This window comes from Malurus melanocephalus, unplaced genomic scaffold (assembly GCF_030028575.1).
Source record: "Malurus melanocephalus ecotype Western Australia unplaced genomic scaffold, MMel_1.1 scaffold_883, whole genome shotgun sequence".
NCBI classification, from domain to species: domain Eukaryota; kingdom Metazoa; phylum Chordata; class Aves; order Passeriformes; family Maluridae; genus Malurus; species Malurus melanocephalus.
Window position 1 is genome coordinate 131,635 of NW_026624115.1, and position 15,721 is coordinate 147,355.

At 40.1% G+C, this 15,721-nt stretch overlaps 1 protein-coding gene across 1 annotated transcript; it reads left to right on the forward strand.

Moving 5' to 3' along the window:
* Positions 1-842: 842 nt before the first annotated feature.
* On the forward strand, positions 843-15,058 carry SEC61A2 (SEC61 translocon subunit alpha 2). Its single transcript, XM_057385864.1, has 12 exons — positions 843-1,117; positions 2,628-2,695; positions 6,445-6,510; positions 7,991-8,069; positions 9,655-9,786; positions 9,929-10,038; positions 10,652-10,805; positions 11,722-11,882; positions 12,768-12,965; positions 13,176-13,367; positions 13,517-13,593; positions 13,878-15,058. Exons 1-12 carry the CDS (start codon positions 1,111-1,113, stop codon positions 14,062-14,064), a joined length of 1,431 nt encoding a protein of 476 aa, XP_057241847.1. The 5' UTR covers positions 843-1,110; the 3' UTR covers positions 14,065-15,058.
* Positions 15,059-15,721: the final 663 nt, after the last annotated feature.

Here is a 15,721-nt window from a genome sequence, read left to right on the forward strand (position 1 = left end):
AATCTTCCAATAAATTCTRATAATCCTAATTTTATAGACCACTGGCTGTTGTAACTGAGAGCTCTGTAGGTGTGATGCCTGTTTTGGTGATTGTGGGATGATATTGAAACAGGTTATCAGTTTCATTTCACAGAACCACAAAATCAGTTTGGTTGGAAAAGATCTCGGAGACCATTGGGTCCAACCTATGATCACCACCTTAGCAACCTGACAATGGCACTGTATGCCACATCCATCCCAGGCTTTCCTTAAACACCTCCAGGGACAGTGACTTCACCACCTCCCTGGGCAGCTCGTTCCAATACTGACTCACCCTTCATGTGAAGAAATTCCTCCCAYTGTCCAACCTAAACCTCCCCTGGTGCAGCATGAGGCCATGTCCTCTGGTCCTGGTTCTGGTTGCCTGGGAGATGTGGGTGTTTAGAACCTCCTGTGAGGGAGTTGTAGAGAGTGATAAGGGTCACCCCGAGCCTCCCTTTCTCCAGGATGAATAATCCCAACTCCTTCAGCTGCTCCTCATGGGACTTGCGCTTCAGACCCTTCCCCAATTCTGTTGCCCTTCTCTGGACACGCTCCCGCTCCCCGATGTCCTYTCACCCTGTGAAATGATCACACCCATCTGTCAATACGGGTGGATCAGGCTGTTAATAAAATACATCGGTACCGAACCGCTCAACCTGTGCTTTTCACCTGGTACCGCTGTAACGACCTCACAGAAACGCTGAGGCCCCAGAGGCCCGAGCAGAAGGCGTGAGTGAGGGGCGGGAGCTTCCCGCGCTGGGCAGCGCTGAGGAGGAGCGCTGAGGGGCCGTGCCCGCCCCTGGCGGCGCGCGGAGCACTCCGGGAGCGCGGTCCTTCGCCGCGGCGGCTGCCCGGCCTCAGCCTGATCCCGCCGCGGCCGCCACCGCTCCCCGCCGAGCCCGCCGATCCGGCTCCCCTCGCCTGGGGAAGGGCGCGGGGGGCGCTCCGTCAGGGCGGTACCGCCGCGTCCCCCCGGGCGGGGAGGGGAGGGGACGGGAGGGGAGGGACGGCCCGTCCGCAGCGCGCGTCACGTGACGGCGGCGACAGCGGCGGTGACAGCGCTGGGACCGCGGCCGGGCCGCCACCGCCATGGGCAGTGAGTGCGGACAGAGCCGGGGGGGAGCGCCGGGAGCCGTGGTGGGGGACAGCGGCCCGGGCAGCGCGGGTAGCCCGTGGCCGGTGAGGGGGCGCCGTGGCCCGGGTGCTGCCGCAGCCAGGGCCGGGAGTGCCGGGGCACCCGCCCCCCGCACAGGGTCGGTGCTGCCCGGCACAGAGTGAGGCCGGGCGCTGCTTCACGGCGGGGTGTCTTATTCCACTCTAGCCCTGCTACATATATTTATACACTATATACACCGTATGTAAAGATGTAGTATATATACCCTATATACACGTATATATATGTGTATATAAGTGTCTAGTRGGAGGATGTCAAGAGGATGGATCCATGCTCTGCTCCATGGTGCCTCTCAATAGGACAAGAGGCAGCGGGCAGAAAGTGATGCWCAGGAAGTTCCACCTGAACATGAGGAATAACTTCTGCCCTGGGCAGTGACCGAGCAYTGGAACAGATTGTCCGGAGAGGSTGTGGAGTCTCCCTCACTGGAGATATTCCAGAACGRTCTGGACACARTCCTGTGCCATGTGGTCTGGGGTGGYCCTGCTTGAGCAGGGAGGTTGGAGCAGATGAGCCACTSTGGTTCYTTCCAGCCTGACCCATTCCATGATGCTGTGATACCTTGTTCATGTCGGAGCTGTGCCACCCTCCGTGGAGCGAGGTGCACCTTCCAATGAGCTGTCTGAGAGCTTGGGATAAATAGAGAAAATATGTCACATCAGAGTAAATGTAAACATGGGACTACAACCAAAATGTTACTTACAGTGTAATAAATGCATTCTGCAGTCTAATAAATGCATTCTCTTTGAAGGAGGAACTGATGGTGGTTTCTTAATGTCTGTCCCACTGTATCAGTGCTGGGAATAATGTTCAAGTTTTAGAGGGCAAATTCCTACCAAGCACATATTAGTTGATTTTTTTAACAGATTTCATTTTTCCCCAGAAAAAGAGTGCAAACTGTTGAGTTTTTCTGTGTTTTTAAAGGGTAAACTGGGAAGAGAGATATATTAAAAGCCAAAATAAAATCCCCTGAAGTTCCAATCAGAATAAGTATTCTACTGATTTAAATTACAATTTCTAAACATTTTATCAGTTGAATTATTTTTGCAGCTGAACTCTTCTGTAAAYACAAGATTTTAATCTCTACATGGATACCTTTTGATGACAGTATCGTTTCTGTGTTTAACTAGCACAGACTGRTACTAGGTCATTTATTTTTGGATGGAATGCAATTCAGTTCACTTCTGGTGATACATTCAGTACCACTTCTCTAAAATTATTCCAGCTGTGGAAAGAAGAATGGKCCAAATCTGGTTAGAACAAGAATTCTGTTACACATTTTTGCCCTGATTTCAGCTGTTTTAAGAGAGGATATTAGGTTTCAGACAGTTTTGGAAGCTAAATAAAGTCCTGTGAAGTTATAAAAATTCATAAATGTTCGTTAATATATTTTTCTGTCTTTTGTGTTTGTTTGTTTGTTTTTCCGGAACAGTAAAATTTTTAGAAGTTATTAAGCCTTTCTGTGCAGTGTTACCTGAAATCCAGAAACCGGAAAGAAAAGTGAGTGCCACATTATGTTCTTACTCTTAGTAGTTCATGGAGGAGGGAATATTGTGATGTTCTAATCCAGGCTTTAATATAGATCCAGACAGTCGGCCCTAAAGTAGCACATACTCTTTGGAGCGGGGGGAACACACGTTAAGGTAAAACATTACTGTGATGGTGAATTCTGAGCATCCTTCTGATAAGTTGTTCCCTTTGGTAATTATGGTAACTCCTTTCCCCCCCCCAAATCTCTATTCTAGACTAAGTTTATTTAGTTTCAGCTCCATGTGATCTATTTTAATTCAGAACAGAATCATCAAGCTTTGTTTTCCTGTGGATCCCACTGYTGGTTTTGAGCTCTGTTGTATATTACTTTGAAAAGGATTGTGCTGTAGATCAGAAAATGCAAATTTAATTCTCCCCTTCCTACAAAATATTTTCCTACACCCAYAGCTGTTATTCACCTTGCTGAAGTGAAAAAGTGATCTGTTGTGCAGTTCAGGTAATTGCTCCCTTCATCTTCTGGATGTGATGTTTCTCTTTGATCTAAAATCCATGAACTCAGTTCCTTTACAGCTGATCTCTCTAGTCCTCTAGCCTTTGAAACTCCTCCCATTTCTTAGCACATTTTCTAGATTAAAAATAGAATTAATTTCTACACATCAGGAAGAGACCTGTCTTATCCAAAAAAAAMCCCAACCAAACACCATTCAAAACACAAGCAAACACATATTGCCCAGGTGACAATCAATCTAATTAGAGTTACAAATTGACTTAATATTACCATGATTTCCATGAAAATTCCTTAAGAACTAAGTATTGTTTTTTGTATTCTTAAAAGGAAATRCTTAACTGGGAACATGACGCCATCTGAGACAATCCTCTTTGGTTAATGAGAGGTTCCRAAAAGTTAGGACTGAATGTAGAGATGTTTGTGCCAGTGACCATAGCTGAGCCTGYTGGATTGAATGGAGAAGATATAGTAAAAACTGATGATTGTGGTACCCCAGAATTGATTTTTTAAACTGATTGGGATTTGCCCCCTGGCATTTTGCTCCGTCTGTCTCACCGGGTTGCTTTCCAGCATCTTGGAACAGGTTTCTAAACAAATTATTTAGGTCAGAAAAAGGTGTTTTGAGAGCAGGAATCTCAAGAGCCAGACCTCATGCTAAGGCTTGGGTTCACCAGGTATGAGTGGCATGTGCCCATCCTTTTTTCTGCAGTGAGGAACCTTGGTGCAGTCTTTTGGTGCTGATTTGTGTCACATCTGTTATTGGCTGATCACAGCCACCTCATTTTTGTCCAGTGAGGTGAGTGAGAAGAGAAAGCTGAAACAGTCCTACAGATGCTGATGTTTCTATAAAGCTCACTGGCAAGTGTTACTTGCCGGRGAGGAAGAGGGGCTTGATCTGTCTTTGTCGTCCATCAGCAGATGAAGGATGCCCAGAGAGGTGCCAAGATTCCTGTCCTGTCTATTTGGGTCACTTTGTCTTTACCGCTATCTAGGTCGCTGTCTAGACAATGGCTGCCAGTTGCCAGCTTTTTACAAATTTAAGGTGAAAAGATAATTGGAAACATCTTTCCTAGGCTGAAGAGCCCTTTGACCATTTTAAGTCACCTTCCTTGCTTTTGTGTAGTTTATCAAGTGATTTAGGTCATTCTATGTAATTCTAATTCTCTGTAATTTATTGTTTTCTTGCAAGCTGTCAGTRGCAGATATGACCAGTAATGGTTTTAGTGGATTAGTTTAAGGCCATGACAAGAAATTTAGATAACCAAATAGAAAAAGAGATTAATTTTCATTAAACATGTATTGATTGTTAAGTGAAGATGATGTTTTGATTCAGATGGGCTCTCACTGAACCATTTTGCCATTATTGTTGATGAGGGAAGTGTWTTTTCTGTCTCTAGGGAGTGTTGCTTTTGTGTTTTGGCCAACTTGATTARCAAAAGTGATTGCTACTTTGGTAGYTAGTAGAATGGGCTCATATTTCCCTCATGCACAGATTTTCTAAGTAGAACACAGTGTTCAGAGCACCAAGATGATAATGCTCAAGTTCCTTCATTTTCACATGATTTAAGAAAAATATCAAAGGAAGAAAATGTCCAATTGAATCAGATCAGATGGTGAAATTTACTGTCCCTGTGCTTGTTAGCATTTGTGGCTGGAATATTTTGGTACCACTCTGTATTTTCTGTTCCTGGCATTTGGATTTGGATGACTCCTTTTTTTTTTGTCTTCTTGACTCATAGAGACTGTTTTCCTCGTGAACAACTGTGATTTGGGTGATGCAGAATTGCTCTCATGCTGATACTCACCACAGTTACAGGGAGAACCAAAACAGTTTTAGACCTTCACTGATGCCTCCAAAGCATAGGCTAACTGTGAGGCTGTAGAGATAATTTGGTTAAACATTTTGGGGTTTAGAAGTCTGTGTTTAAAATCTAAATTATGGAGTTAAGGCAACACTTGGTAAAGTGGGTCAGCACTGCATAGTCTAACACAAGGTATTGTTTGGATTTATTTGCTGCTGTCACTATTTTTCTTTTTATAACTCTATGCTGTAAGTATTTTTAGCATCTGTCCTCTTTTAAGAGGCAGTATCAGAAAATAAATTACTTGGATTATTTTGCTTCTAAGTGCATGGTTTCACTTATGAAGATGTAGACTACATTCTGTGTTTTCTTTTGCTTGGGAACCTGTGCTGCTGCTGCATTGGTTTGTAGTTTCTCATTTGTAGGTGTTCAGTACCTATTAAACCAGGCACTAACTCTTTTTCTTGTTACTGTTCCACAGGCAGATTCAGTGGTTGGAGGCAGAGAGCTCCAACCATTTCTGCTGTATCTTTCTTACATATTAGTTCATGTCATGTTTTAGTAGCTGCCCTACACTTGTCTGCAGTGAACAAACTTAACCCTCAGGTTACAGTCCCTGGAGGAGAGGTGGGAACCCTGCATCTCAGCTCTCTCTTCTGTCTTCAAGTGCATTTCTTTCTGTCTCATGCTTTGAATAATCCTCTGGCTCAAACTAAAATCTTGTGATTCTTTTCTTGTTGCACCTGGCACTAATTACAGGTGCCTCAAATGTTGGGACTGAGATTCTCTTCAGTGAATTAATTRCTGGTGATCACTGGTCTGGCATTCTTTTCAAAGTAATATATAACCTACATCAATAAAAATACTTTGGAGGGAAACAAAGAATCTTTAAAAGTCATTTATGTCCATGAACATAATGATGAATTTAAAGCTTTCTGTAACACCCTTTGAAGAACTTCATTCTAAATATTTTGGTGTCCAAAACTCATGGTTCTGGTTTTTATCACTTGTCTTCACAACAGTTCAATCCCTCTAAAAACTTCATAGTCCTTTAATAACATCCAGCCTTACAAAACTTCTGTTGAAGCCTAGAGCACTGAGCATTAGAGATAAGTTTTTTGCATTAATCTTTCATATTTGCTTTGGTAAGTCTAAGATTTTAGCTATGCTGTTGCTCCTCTGTAAATATCCACTGTATTAGAATACTGTTGATAAAATATATTTCTACTGACTGAATGTCTCCCAGTTCTGCAAAGTTACCTTCATTTGTCTCCCTCTAAAATCTGAAATCATATTAAAAATAAATTCCAATGAGAAGTGATGCTTTCTGGTTCAATATCTTTGCATTGAATTCTGAGTGATAACAGCATTTAGTACAGATGTATGAGTGCAGTGGATGGATGTTCTTCATATTGTGAACACATTAATTTCTCCACTCTGTCCTGTAGATCCAGTTCAGAGAGAAGGTACTATGGACAGCCATCACGCTCTTCATATTCTTAGTGTGCTGCCAGGTAGGTGTTGATGTTGTCTGTGGTCAGAAATATGTGCTCTGTACATAAAAAGTACACTGAAAGTGTGAGACATTCTTGTTTCGTGTTGACCTACCAGTTCCAGCTTTTATTTTTATGATAAAATATTTAAAGTTCAGTTCAAAAGAACCTGGTTCTCTGAAATAGTCATTATTGTAAATCACAGATGTTTTTAGAAACTAATGCTTTTTATTTATTCAGTCAGAAATGCATAATGGTTTTTTATTACTATAAAAGTCCTATCAAATTATGATAGTGGCTGCAGGCTAATAACCAGGCTAATTATTTATTGGGCAGAATAAACAAACTGACCAATGCAGTGCATTGTTTACTCTCTGTTCATAGCTGTGTTTAAATTTTAGCACTCACAAGCATGAAAACTAAATTAAGGGACTGTTCTTACCAAATTCCTCTTGAACAAGCTGATGGATTGTAAAGATTGCAGGAAATTTTGTGAAATGTTTAAGTTGACATTTAGAACTTGGGTTTTGTGAATATACTGGTAAAGTTGTYAGCTAAAACCCCTCCAAAATGCATGTCTTTGTAAACATTTGTGTGATATTTATTGCTCACAGTTGTAGGCGTTGCGAGAACCTGTRGTTGGGTTGTAAACAGGAGAGGGGTTTTTGTGTTTTTCTTTGAAAAATTCTTTGATATTAAATAAAATGAGAATGCATATTATACTTGATACACATTTTTTAGAACTTTTAGACCTCTTGGAAGATTTAAAATAAGCTGTGTATTTCAAAATCAGGGTTTTTATCTTATGTTCATTAATGTAGCCATTGCAGACTGTGCAGTAATAGTTTAATAGTTTTTGTTTTCAGCTCTGAAGGACTGTTTAAAAGTTAAAACCCAGGTCTTGTTCCTACCGTTTTCTTGGAAGGAGGAAGTGGGAATGATACTAGAGAATGATACTAGAGCTAGAAGAACATGTAGTTTTATCTGTGTTTACTAGCAGCTGSATATATGCAAAATTGGAATTTTGCATCTGTATGAGAGATTATAGTAGTTGAATAAGGAAGACAGATGGTGCAAAATAGAGATTTTAGAAATMCATCTCTAAGATTGCCTGGATTCCTAGTCTACTGTTTGGTGATTAGGAGGAGTTTTAAAGATCTCAAAATCCCTCAATATTGACTTACAGAAAATTGGAAGTTTTATATGAACTTGTCTAACGTTGGCAGTTCCATATGAGATATTTCAAAACATGTTTCTATGAATTCTCTAGAATTTCAATATTTAAACTTCTTTCTAGGGGTTTCTTCTGTTTCCTGTAGAAGGATTTTAGTTTAGTCCTCTGAGTCATGCCCCAGCTGGAGGATGAAAAGAGATGGTGTCGGTACCTTTGTTATAATTAAAACAAAATTAATTTAACAGTTGAATCATTATATGTTAAATTTTTTTTTTACTGATGCATTCTAATTGTGTGTATCTGTTTAATKCTGTTGTGCTTTGACAGATCCCTTTGTTTGGAATCATGTCATCAGATTCTGCAGACCCCTTCTATTGGATGCGAGTCATTCTTGCATCAAACAGAGGTTGGTACTTAACTCCTTTTTTTTTCTATTGGGATAAACAGACCAGGAGAAAAACAGTYGGCTGTTAAATTTCACACAACTCAGATGTCAGGTTAGAACACTTTGTTAAGTTCTTAACACAGCTGTAATTAAAATTGGTATTTGAGGAGTACTTAATCTTAGGAATTGGATTTCTTTGAGATAAATACTGATTCTCAAGTTTGGGGATAATTCCATTTAGGGTTTTAGAGCAGTCTCTTTCTAACTAGTATATAGGACAGGCAATCTTCTGGCTCTCCAGTWAGGAACAGCACTAATGTGCAGTATGAGGGTGTTGATTAGGAAATGCCTCACCTGTGCAAGTCAGTTAYACTTCATAATAGCTTGGCAATGTTATGGGTGAGTAATTTTCTAGATGGGAAAGCTAAAGGCAGAGATTATTAGGCATAAAGTTTAGCAAAACCAAACTAACTTATTTTAGAAGAGTAAAGCAGAATGCAATGAAACATATAAGAAGATTMAAACTAATTCTAGAAGTCTGAAACTTAAGATGGGTGACCAGTCATGCCTCACTCTAAATGAGGATACTGATCTCATCTGTAGCTTGGAAAATTGGCTGGAATTAATAAAATCACTGGAACCTTCTAATGTGAAGGTACTCCTTATTTAGGAATGGCAAATTTTGTCACACCAGTGAGGATAATAAGGTACATAAATTCTCTGCTTCAAACTCTCCTGCAGAATTTGCAGAATTTGGTGTGTCCCTAGCAGTGTATGATACTAAATACGCTGTCCATTACCCAGACAGAATGGTAACAGTGGYCAAGAAAAAACTAAAGAGACTGTGAAAGCATTAAAAAGCAGGAGTAAAAAAGTGACTAGAAGTCATTGGAGSATTTGAGGTGCAGGCTAAATTTTTTTACATTCTAATTTTCTAGCTTCTGGAGGAATAGAGATTTCCAGGAGAGGTGATGGTAATATTTAACATATAAACTCCAGGACACAAGTATGAAAGAACCAAATTATAATTACTTTAGTGCTTTCCCTCTTTGAATTGTATACATTTGAGAGTTGATACCTCAGTGACACTGTACCAGTGGATTGACAGAGTAAGAGCAGATTAATACAGTCTTTGTTTCGTTAAGAATTAATTTAAGACCAAACTCCCAACTAGAGCCAGTGATTCTGGGGGCAGTGTTCTCAGAAACTGGATCTGCAGCATATTTTGYGGTTTGCAAAATTAAACTTTGGAAAATGTGACATTTGAAGCTCTGACAGAATAAACAACCAGGGACAAGATGTTGTCCAGTGAAAGGCTCCTTGAGGATATGCCAAAAAGCTGCACTTCAGTGTGTATTGGCCTTCAGTGTTAGTGTGGTTGTGCAAAAATATTTGTAATTAAAAGCTATGTGGGTTTTCCATTCTRCCTTCAAAATTACAGATTTTAACACAGCAGCCTTTTGAAGCCATTGTTTTGTCGTACCTGTACAGGAATATACATATTGGAAGCATTATTTAAAATGCTCTTTATAGGTGAGGAACCTTTGAAGAGACCTTTAGGAGAGGTGCTTGAATGGCAATTGTGTTAATTTTTCTTCTTCTTTAGGKACTTTGATGGAATTGGGTATCTCACCCATTGTGACATCAGGTTTGATCATGCAGCTGCTGGCAGGAGCAAAGATCATTGAAGTTGGTGATACTCCAAAAGACAGAGCCTTGTTCAATGGAGCTCAGAAATGTAAGCACTGTTCCAATTAAAATTACTGGATGTTTTCTTATTCTTGGGAAAGCAGCCTGCCTAAGTGTTACTAGGTATGAGATTTCTTTGGTAGGTGACTTCAGCAGAGTTTTTAAAGGATTTGCTTTCTCTCTTGTTTTAGTATTTGGGATGATTATTACCATTGGGCAAGCCATTGTGTATGTTATGACTGGAATGTATGGAGATCCTGCTGAAATGGGTGCTGGAATTTGTCTTCTTATTATAATTCAGGTTTGTAATGAGCTATTTTGTGTGTAACTGAGACTGGTTAGATACAGTATAGCTGGAAGGAAAAATCTGTGTCTAGGTGACTTCACTTTATTTGTAAAGCTGTAAAGCATCATCATTTGTATCTGTTTAGATAGGAAAAATTCTATGTATTCCATAAAGGAGGAGAATGCTGGGCTAGTTAATATCAAAAGTATTTCAGGTAGGAGTGTCTGCTTTATTGAAAATACAGGAAATGGTAGACTTTGGAAACAGTGTCTGCTGTTCAGTACTGTGGGGGGGTTCTCACTAAATGGCACAGCTGCAGCTTTGAGACATTATCCTGCAGAACAAAGCAGTAAATGCACAAATTTAAACACTTTTTTAGAAAAAAAAAAAAAAGTGCTTACTGAGTAATCGGTTTGGTGTGTCTGTCTTGAAAAAARGCACAGAGCTCATTGCCAGGTGAGATGTGCAGGCCTTGGTACACGAGAGGGCAGAAACACTGCATGAATGATACTTAGATGAAACAATGATCACTCTCCAACATGATGAAAATACTGAAGCAGGGAATTAATACACAACTCTTGACTTGATTTATTCTTGTTTCTGCTCAGTTTTGTTTCTTTTCTCACAGCTCTTTGTGGCTGGTTTGATTGTGTTGCTGCTAGATGAGTTGCTACAGAAAGGTTATGGATTGGGGTCTGGCATTTCCCTGTTTATTGCTACCAATATCTGTGAAACCATTGTCTGGAAAGCTTTCAGTCCCACTACCATCAACACTGGCAGAGGTATGTGTGCTGTAACATGTTTCAGTGGGCGTAAACTGTACATAAACTCAGATGTTTATTGGATGACATTTAAAAAAAGTTGTAATGTGTGGTGATTAGCTCCTGAAGAGAATTGTCCAATTAACATTGAAGATAAAAATGTCTGACTTACATGGAGATTAATACAAGTTTGCCTTTGCTGATTTGAAGTGCAGCAATTAAAATGGGACTTGAAGTCCCTTGAATAAAAATTTTTGGATTTCCAAACTGAAATAGTCTTGTTTTATCATCTCTTAGTGCATAGAAATAGAGAAGATAGGAAATGCTGTATGTTGTGATCCACATGTTGTTTGTGATCCACATGTTGTTTGTTGCTGTAGATACTTTTGTGGTTGGTGTCTCTGAATACTTTCAGTTGGTTTGATTCTTCAGAGATTGCAATTCCATCATTCCTCAGCCCGTCCTTGACATCTGGTTGTTCTGAGACCCATGAAATACCACCTTAAAATACAGCATCAAGAAATKAACTAGTTTACTGTGTTCATTTGAAATCCTGAGTCGTGCTGCTAATTCTTAGTAGTTCTATTGCATTTTTATTACTGTTCTTCTAAATGTCTTTTTTTACCTTATTTATTATTTCTTCCTTCCAAATATTCCCCTTCTCTCAGAAAAGAAAGAAAGAGGGTATTCTTTCATATGTGTGACTTTGATGGTTTTTTTTTCCTAACCAGGAATAATGTTTTGCTAGATCATTCTACATTCCTTAAGCTAAAAGAGAGCCCTATATTGTGACATATTTGTTATAACAGAATCCATGTCCTATTGTATCAGATTTTCTGTGTGTCATACTTGAAATTTCTGAAAGAAAGGTACTTTTAATTTTTTTTTTTTGTAGTTTGGAGATTAACCTTTCTTTCACTTTCTTTGCTTCATGCAGGAACAGAGTTTGAGGGTGCTGTGATTGCATTATTCCATCTCCTGGCCACACGAACTGACAAAGTCCGAGCCTTGCGGGAGGCTTTTTACCGACAGAATCTGCCCAATCTCATGAACCTGATTGCTACAGTGTTTGTGTTTGCTGTAGTCATCTATTTCCAGGTAAAATTYCTCAGAGTAACTCTGCAGAGGTAGAAGTGCACATGGACCCTGGACACAGCAGGCATTGGAAAAAGATGGGAAGGTTTAAGCCAGARTAACTGATGTATCTTAGCTTTGAGTAAGGAACTCTTATAATTCCAGTGTTGTTATTTCAGTAACAGTTAACCTCTGTGATGGAAAAGCTGTTAAATTTTACAGCCAGGCCTACTTGTACTCAGTGTGTAACTTCACATTCCATTGAATGCTATACACACTGTAAGAGTATTTTAAATTTTTGTTCTAGAGGACTGCATAGCTTTTCCTAATTTTCTTGAAACATTTATAATTAGAGTTTCTTTTTAAATCTAAGTATCAACTAAAATGGACACTAAAGGAGGATCTACATGGAGATTTGGGGGGTGGCTAAAATTATTTTTTTTTTAAACTTGTGGAGTCTAAGTGCTGTTAAAAAAAAACAAAAGAAAACCAAAACCAGCAAAGGTTGTGAAGTCCATGTGGCTTTTCTTAGGTCTATTCAGAGTGGATCCCGCCCTAGAAAACAGAAAACTGGGCTTACTACACAAGAGTCTACTGTAACTAGCTAATTCTGTTAGAAGCCATTACCGGCATTTATCAACCCCTATTCTATAAAATGTATTTTACAGCAGTACCAGTTAGCAGATGAGAAACCATGTTTATGTAAAAAGAATGTCATACAACCAAGCAGTAACACTTAAAAATCCTTAAAATTTGTAATCAAGACCATAGCAGAAAGCCTTTGGGCTTTACTATCTCAGACCTTGCAGTCTGTGTTTATCTAGCAAGAACTCCATGGTCAGGAATTGCTTTGGGGCATACCTTGTGTGTCAGAAGTTATCCCTGGTGCATTTGTGTTCTTTCCCACAGGGATTCCGAGTGGATTTACCCATCAAGTCTGCACGATACCGTGGGCAGTACAGCAGCTATCCCATCAAGCTGTTTTATACCTCCAATATTCCCATCATCCTGCAGTCGGCCTTAGTGTCAAACCTCTATGTCATTTCCCAGATGTTGTCTGTTCGTTTTAGTGGCAACTTCTTGGTGAACTTACTGGGACAGTGGGCAGTAAGTATTTTATCACATTTTAGCTGTGTAAAATCATTTGCATTTATACTTCACTGTGAGAACTGGGTATTTAACCAGCTGGAATATTTATTTTTAACATTTGTATGTAAAAACTGTTTCAAACATTGAAGAGAAATTCCTTTATAAAACAGGATAGGAATGCAGGAAGTTTGTGAGAAATAACTAATTGCCTTTTYCATCCCCATTCAGGATGTCAGTGGAGGTGGCCCTGCTCGCTCTTACCCTGTTGGTGGCCTGTGCTACTATTTGTCCCCTCCAGAATCCATGGGTGCAATATTTGAGGATCCTGTCCATGTAATAGTTTATATAATATTTATGTTGGGATCCTGTGCATTCTTCTCCAAGACTTGGATCGAGGTGTCTGGCTCATCAGCAAAAGATGTAGGTGTTCTGCTTTAACTGTTTTCAAACAATTGAAACAATTTCTGGTTTAGAACTGACCAGCTATTGTATGATCAGTTGTTATCCCAGTAAATATCAAGTGACTCTGAAACACTGCAGCAGTTTCATAAAACACTGKTTTTTTGCAGGTTGCCAAGCAACTCAAAGAACAGCAAATGGTGATGAGAGGCCACAGGGATACTTCAATGGTTCATGAGCTTAACAGGTAAGGAAATGCTGACTTCCAGATGGGTGGTGAAGAGTGCAGGGAAAATGTCAACTAGAGCACAGATTCTCAGATTTCCCCTGCAAAAGGGAAGATTCTTCCTATTCAGCTGTTGCCTTTCCTAGTTGTGCAAAAGAAGTTACAGCAGTAGGTTAGAGATTGACCTGTAGTGTCTTTTTTTAAGTGGCATAATGAAGGAATTTTAATTTAATCTCTTCCATGTTTGTAAAGGAAAGATACCTTGATTTTTACCTTTTTCTCTGCTGTTTTTTTCCTTTTTACAGATACATCCCTACAGCAGCTGCATTTGGTGGTTTGTGCATTGGTGCCCTTTCAGTACTGGCTGACTTTCTAGGAGCCATTGGCTCTGGCACTGGCATTCTGCTTGCAGTCACTATTATTTATCAGTATTTTGAAATATTTGTAAAAGAACAGGCTGAAGTTGGAGGAGTAGGTGCATTATTTTTCTAGATGTCCAAATATTTCATGGTTTGTGTGAAAGGGAAGGTATTYTGACAACATGCGTCATTTAGTCCAATAATGCTATTTTCTTTTTACTTGTTTTCAAGTGCTATGTGTCCCATTACTGTAATGGGCATTGAGYGATGCCTGTGTGCAGCATTAGTACCAGCTGCCTTAAAAATAAAGTTTACATTATCTTGTTTTAAGTATTATCTAGTGTTGCCTGTAATGCTGGAAACAATTCATCTACCTTGCTGTTCAGACACTACAGTGAGATGGTAAAATGTATCAGTTTGAGAGCGGTAAATGTCTTTGCACACAACAGTAAAACGTTAAATTAATTTCCCTATCTCTAATAGGAAAAAAAAATACCTGAGTTCAGATTGCCACGTGCCAGTATTCCTGACAAAATTTATTTATATCTGTATTTTGCATTAATTTTTTATACTTTTTTAACTTGCATTTCAACACCATTGAACTCAGCACTCCTTATTCCTTTGCGGTGCCTCCACCCAGGCACCTTTCTCTGAGCTCTGAGGGTGGGCAAGCAAACATTTTACCGGCGACTGATACTCAYCTCACCTGTGAACTGGTTCTGTGGTGGATCTGCTGTGGCTGGGGCACGTCAGGTTCTTGCCCCGGGCCTCCTGTGGGGCAGCCTGGCAGCCGCTGTCGTGCTGGCAGGGCGGCCCAGCAGTTTTGTTTAACCATGTACTTGTGAAAACTGTGCCACTGAAACTTCATGTCCACTTTGCTTTTGTGAGTCTAAAGAACAAGGCCTGGTTCCTAAAGCAGTTCATAGGAGGGAAGAGGGGGAACGGGGAGTTCCTGCTGAAAATTTGTCGCACTTTACAGCGGCGATGTAACAACTGTAAGCGTTAGACAATAAACTTATTTAATTAAACCCTCTCCTGTGTCTTGTATGTGCCAGATGTAATTCATGTGCCATCTTTGACCATTTCTATCATGCCTGGATAGGGAGGGAGGCTCCCTTTTTCCTCTCTGTTCCTTTTCTTTTTAAAATATATTTCTGATTAATTTTTAGTAGCCTCAATTAARCAAATCTCAAGATTCCTCCCCTTACAGTCACAGATTTTTTGCTGTACTCAATTAGTTCTTCCCTTTGATGCCACATTTCTTCTGTCTTCTCTCATGTTTAACTTGAAAGTAACTTTGTGTTGTGAAAGTAAAGAAAATCTTAAGCAATTTTGTTTCAGAAAGTCTCCCTAATTACGCATGCTCATTCTCATCTATTTCAGAGGCAAGACTGATTTTGCCATGTGTTTATTAAAACTCCTGGATCCTGACCTTTCAGCAGTGGTGGCTGTTTACAGAATTAGTAGCAGTCCCCTGTGTGCAGATGCACTGAGGGTTTGTTTGGGATAAGATGTACCTAGAAGTGATTTGACTGAGGGAAAGTACAGCCTGGGTACATGAATGTGTCCTCACGAGAGGGAAAACTGCAAGGCTGTGCACTCTTGGGGCATGTGAGTGACCTCGTACCTTCATCAGGATCCCCTGGCTGGGCCTACACAGTTCTGCTTTGCACTGGTGGATGGAGTTGTCTTAATCATTATCTTAGACCAGATAAACTAGTGTTCTTTTTCTGCATAGTTAAGTTAGAGGTGGGAGAACGAAACAGCATCTTCATGTCTAAATAGGAAGT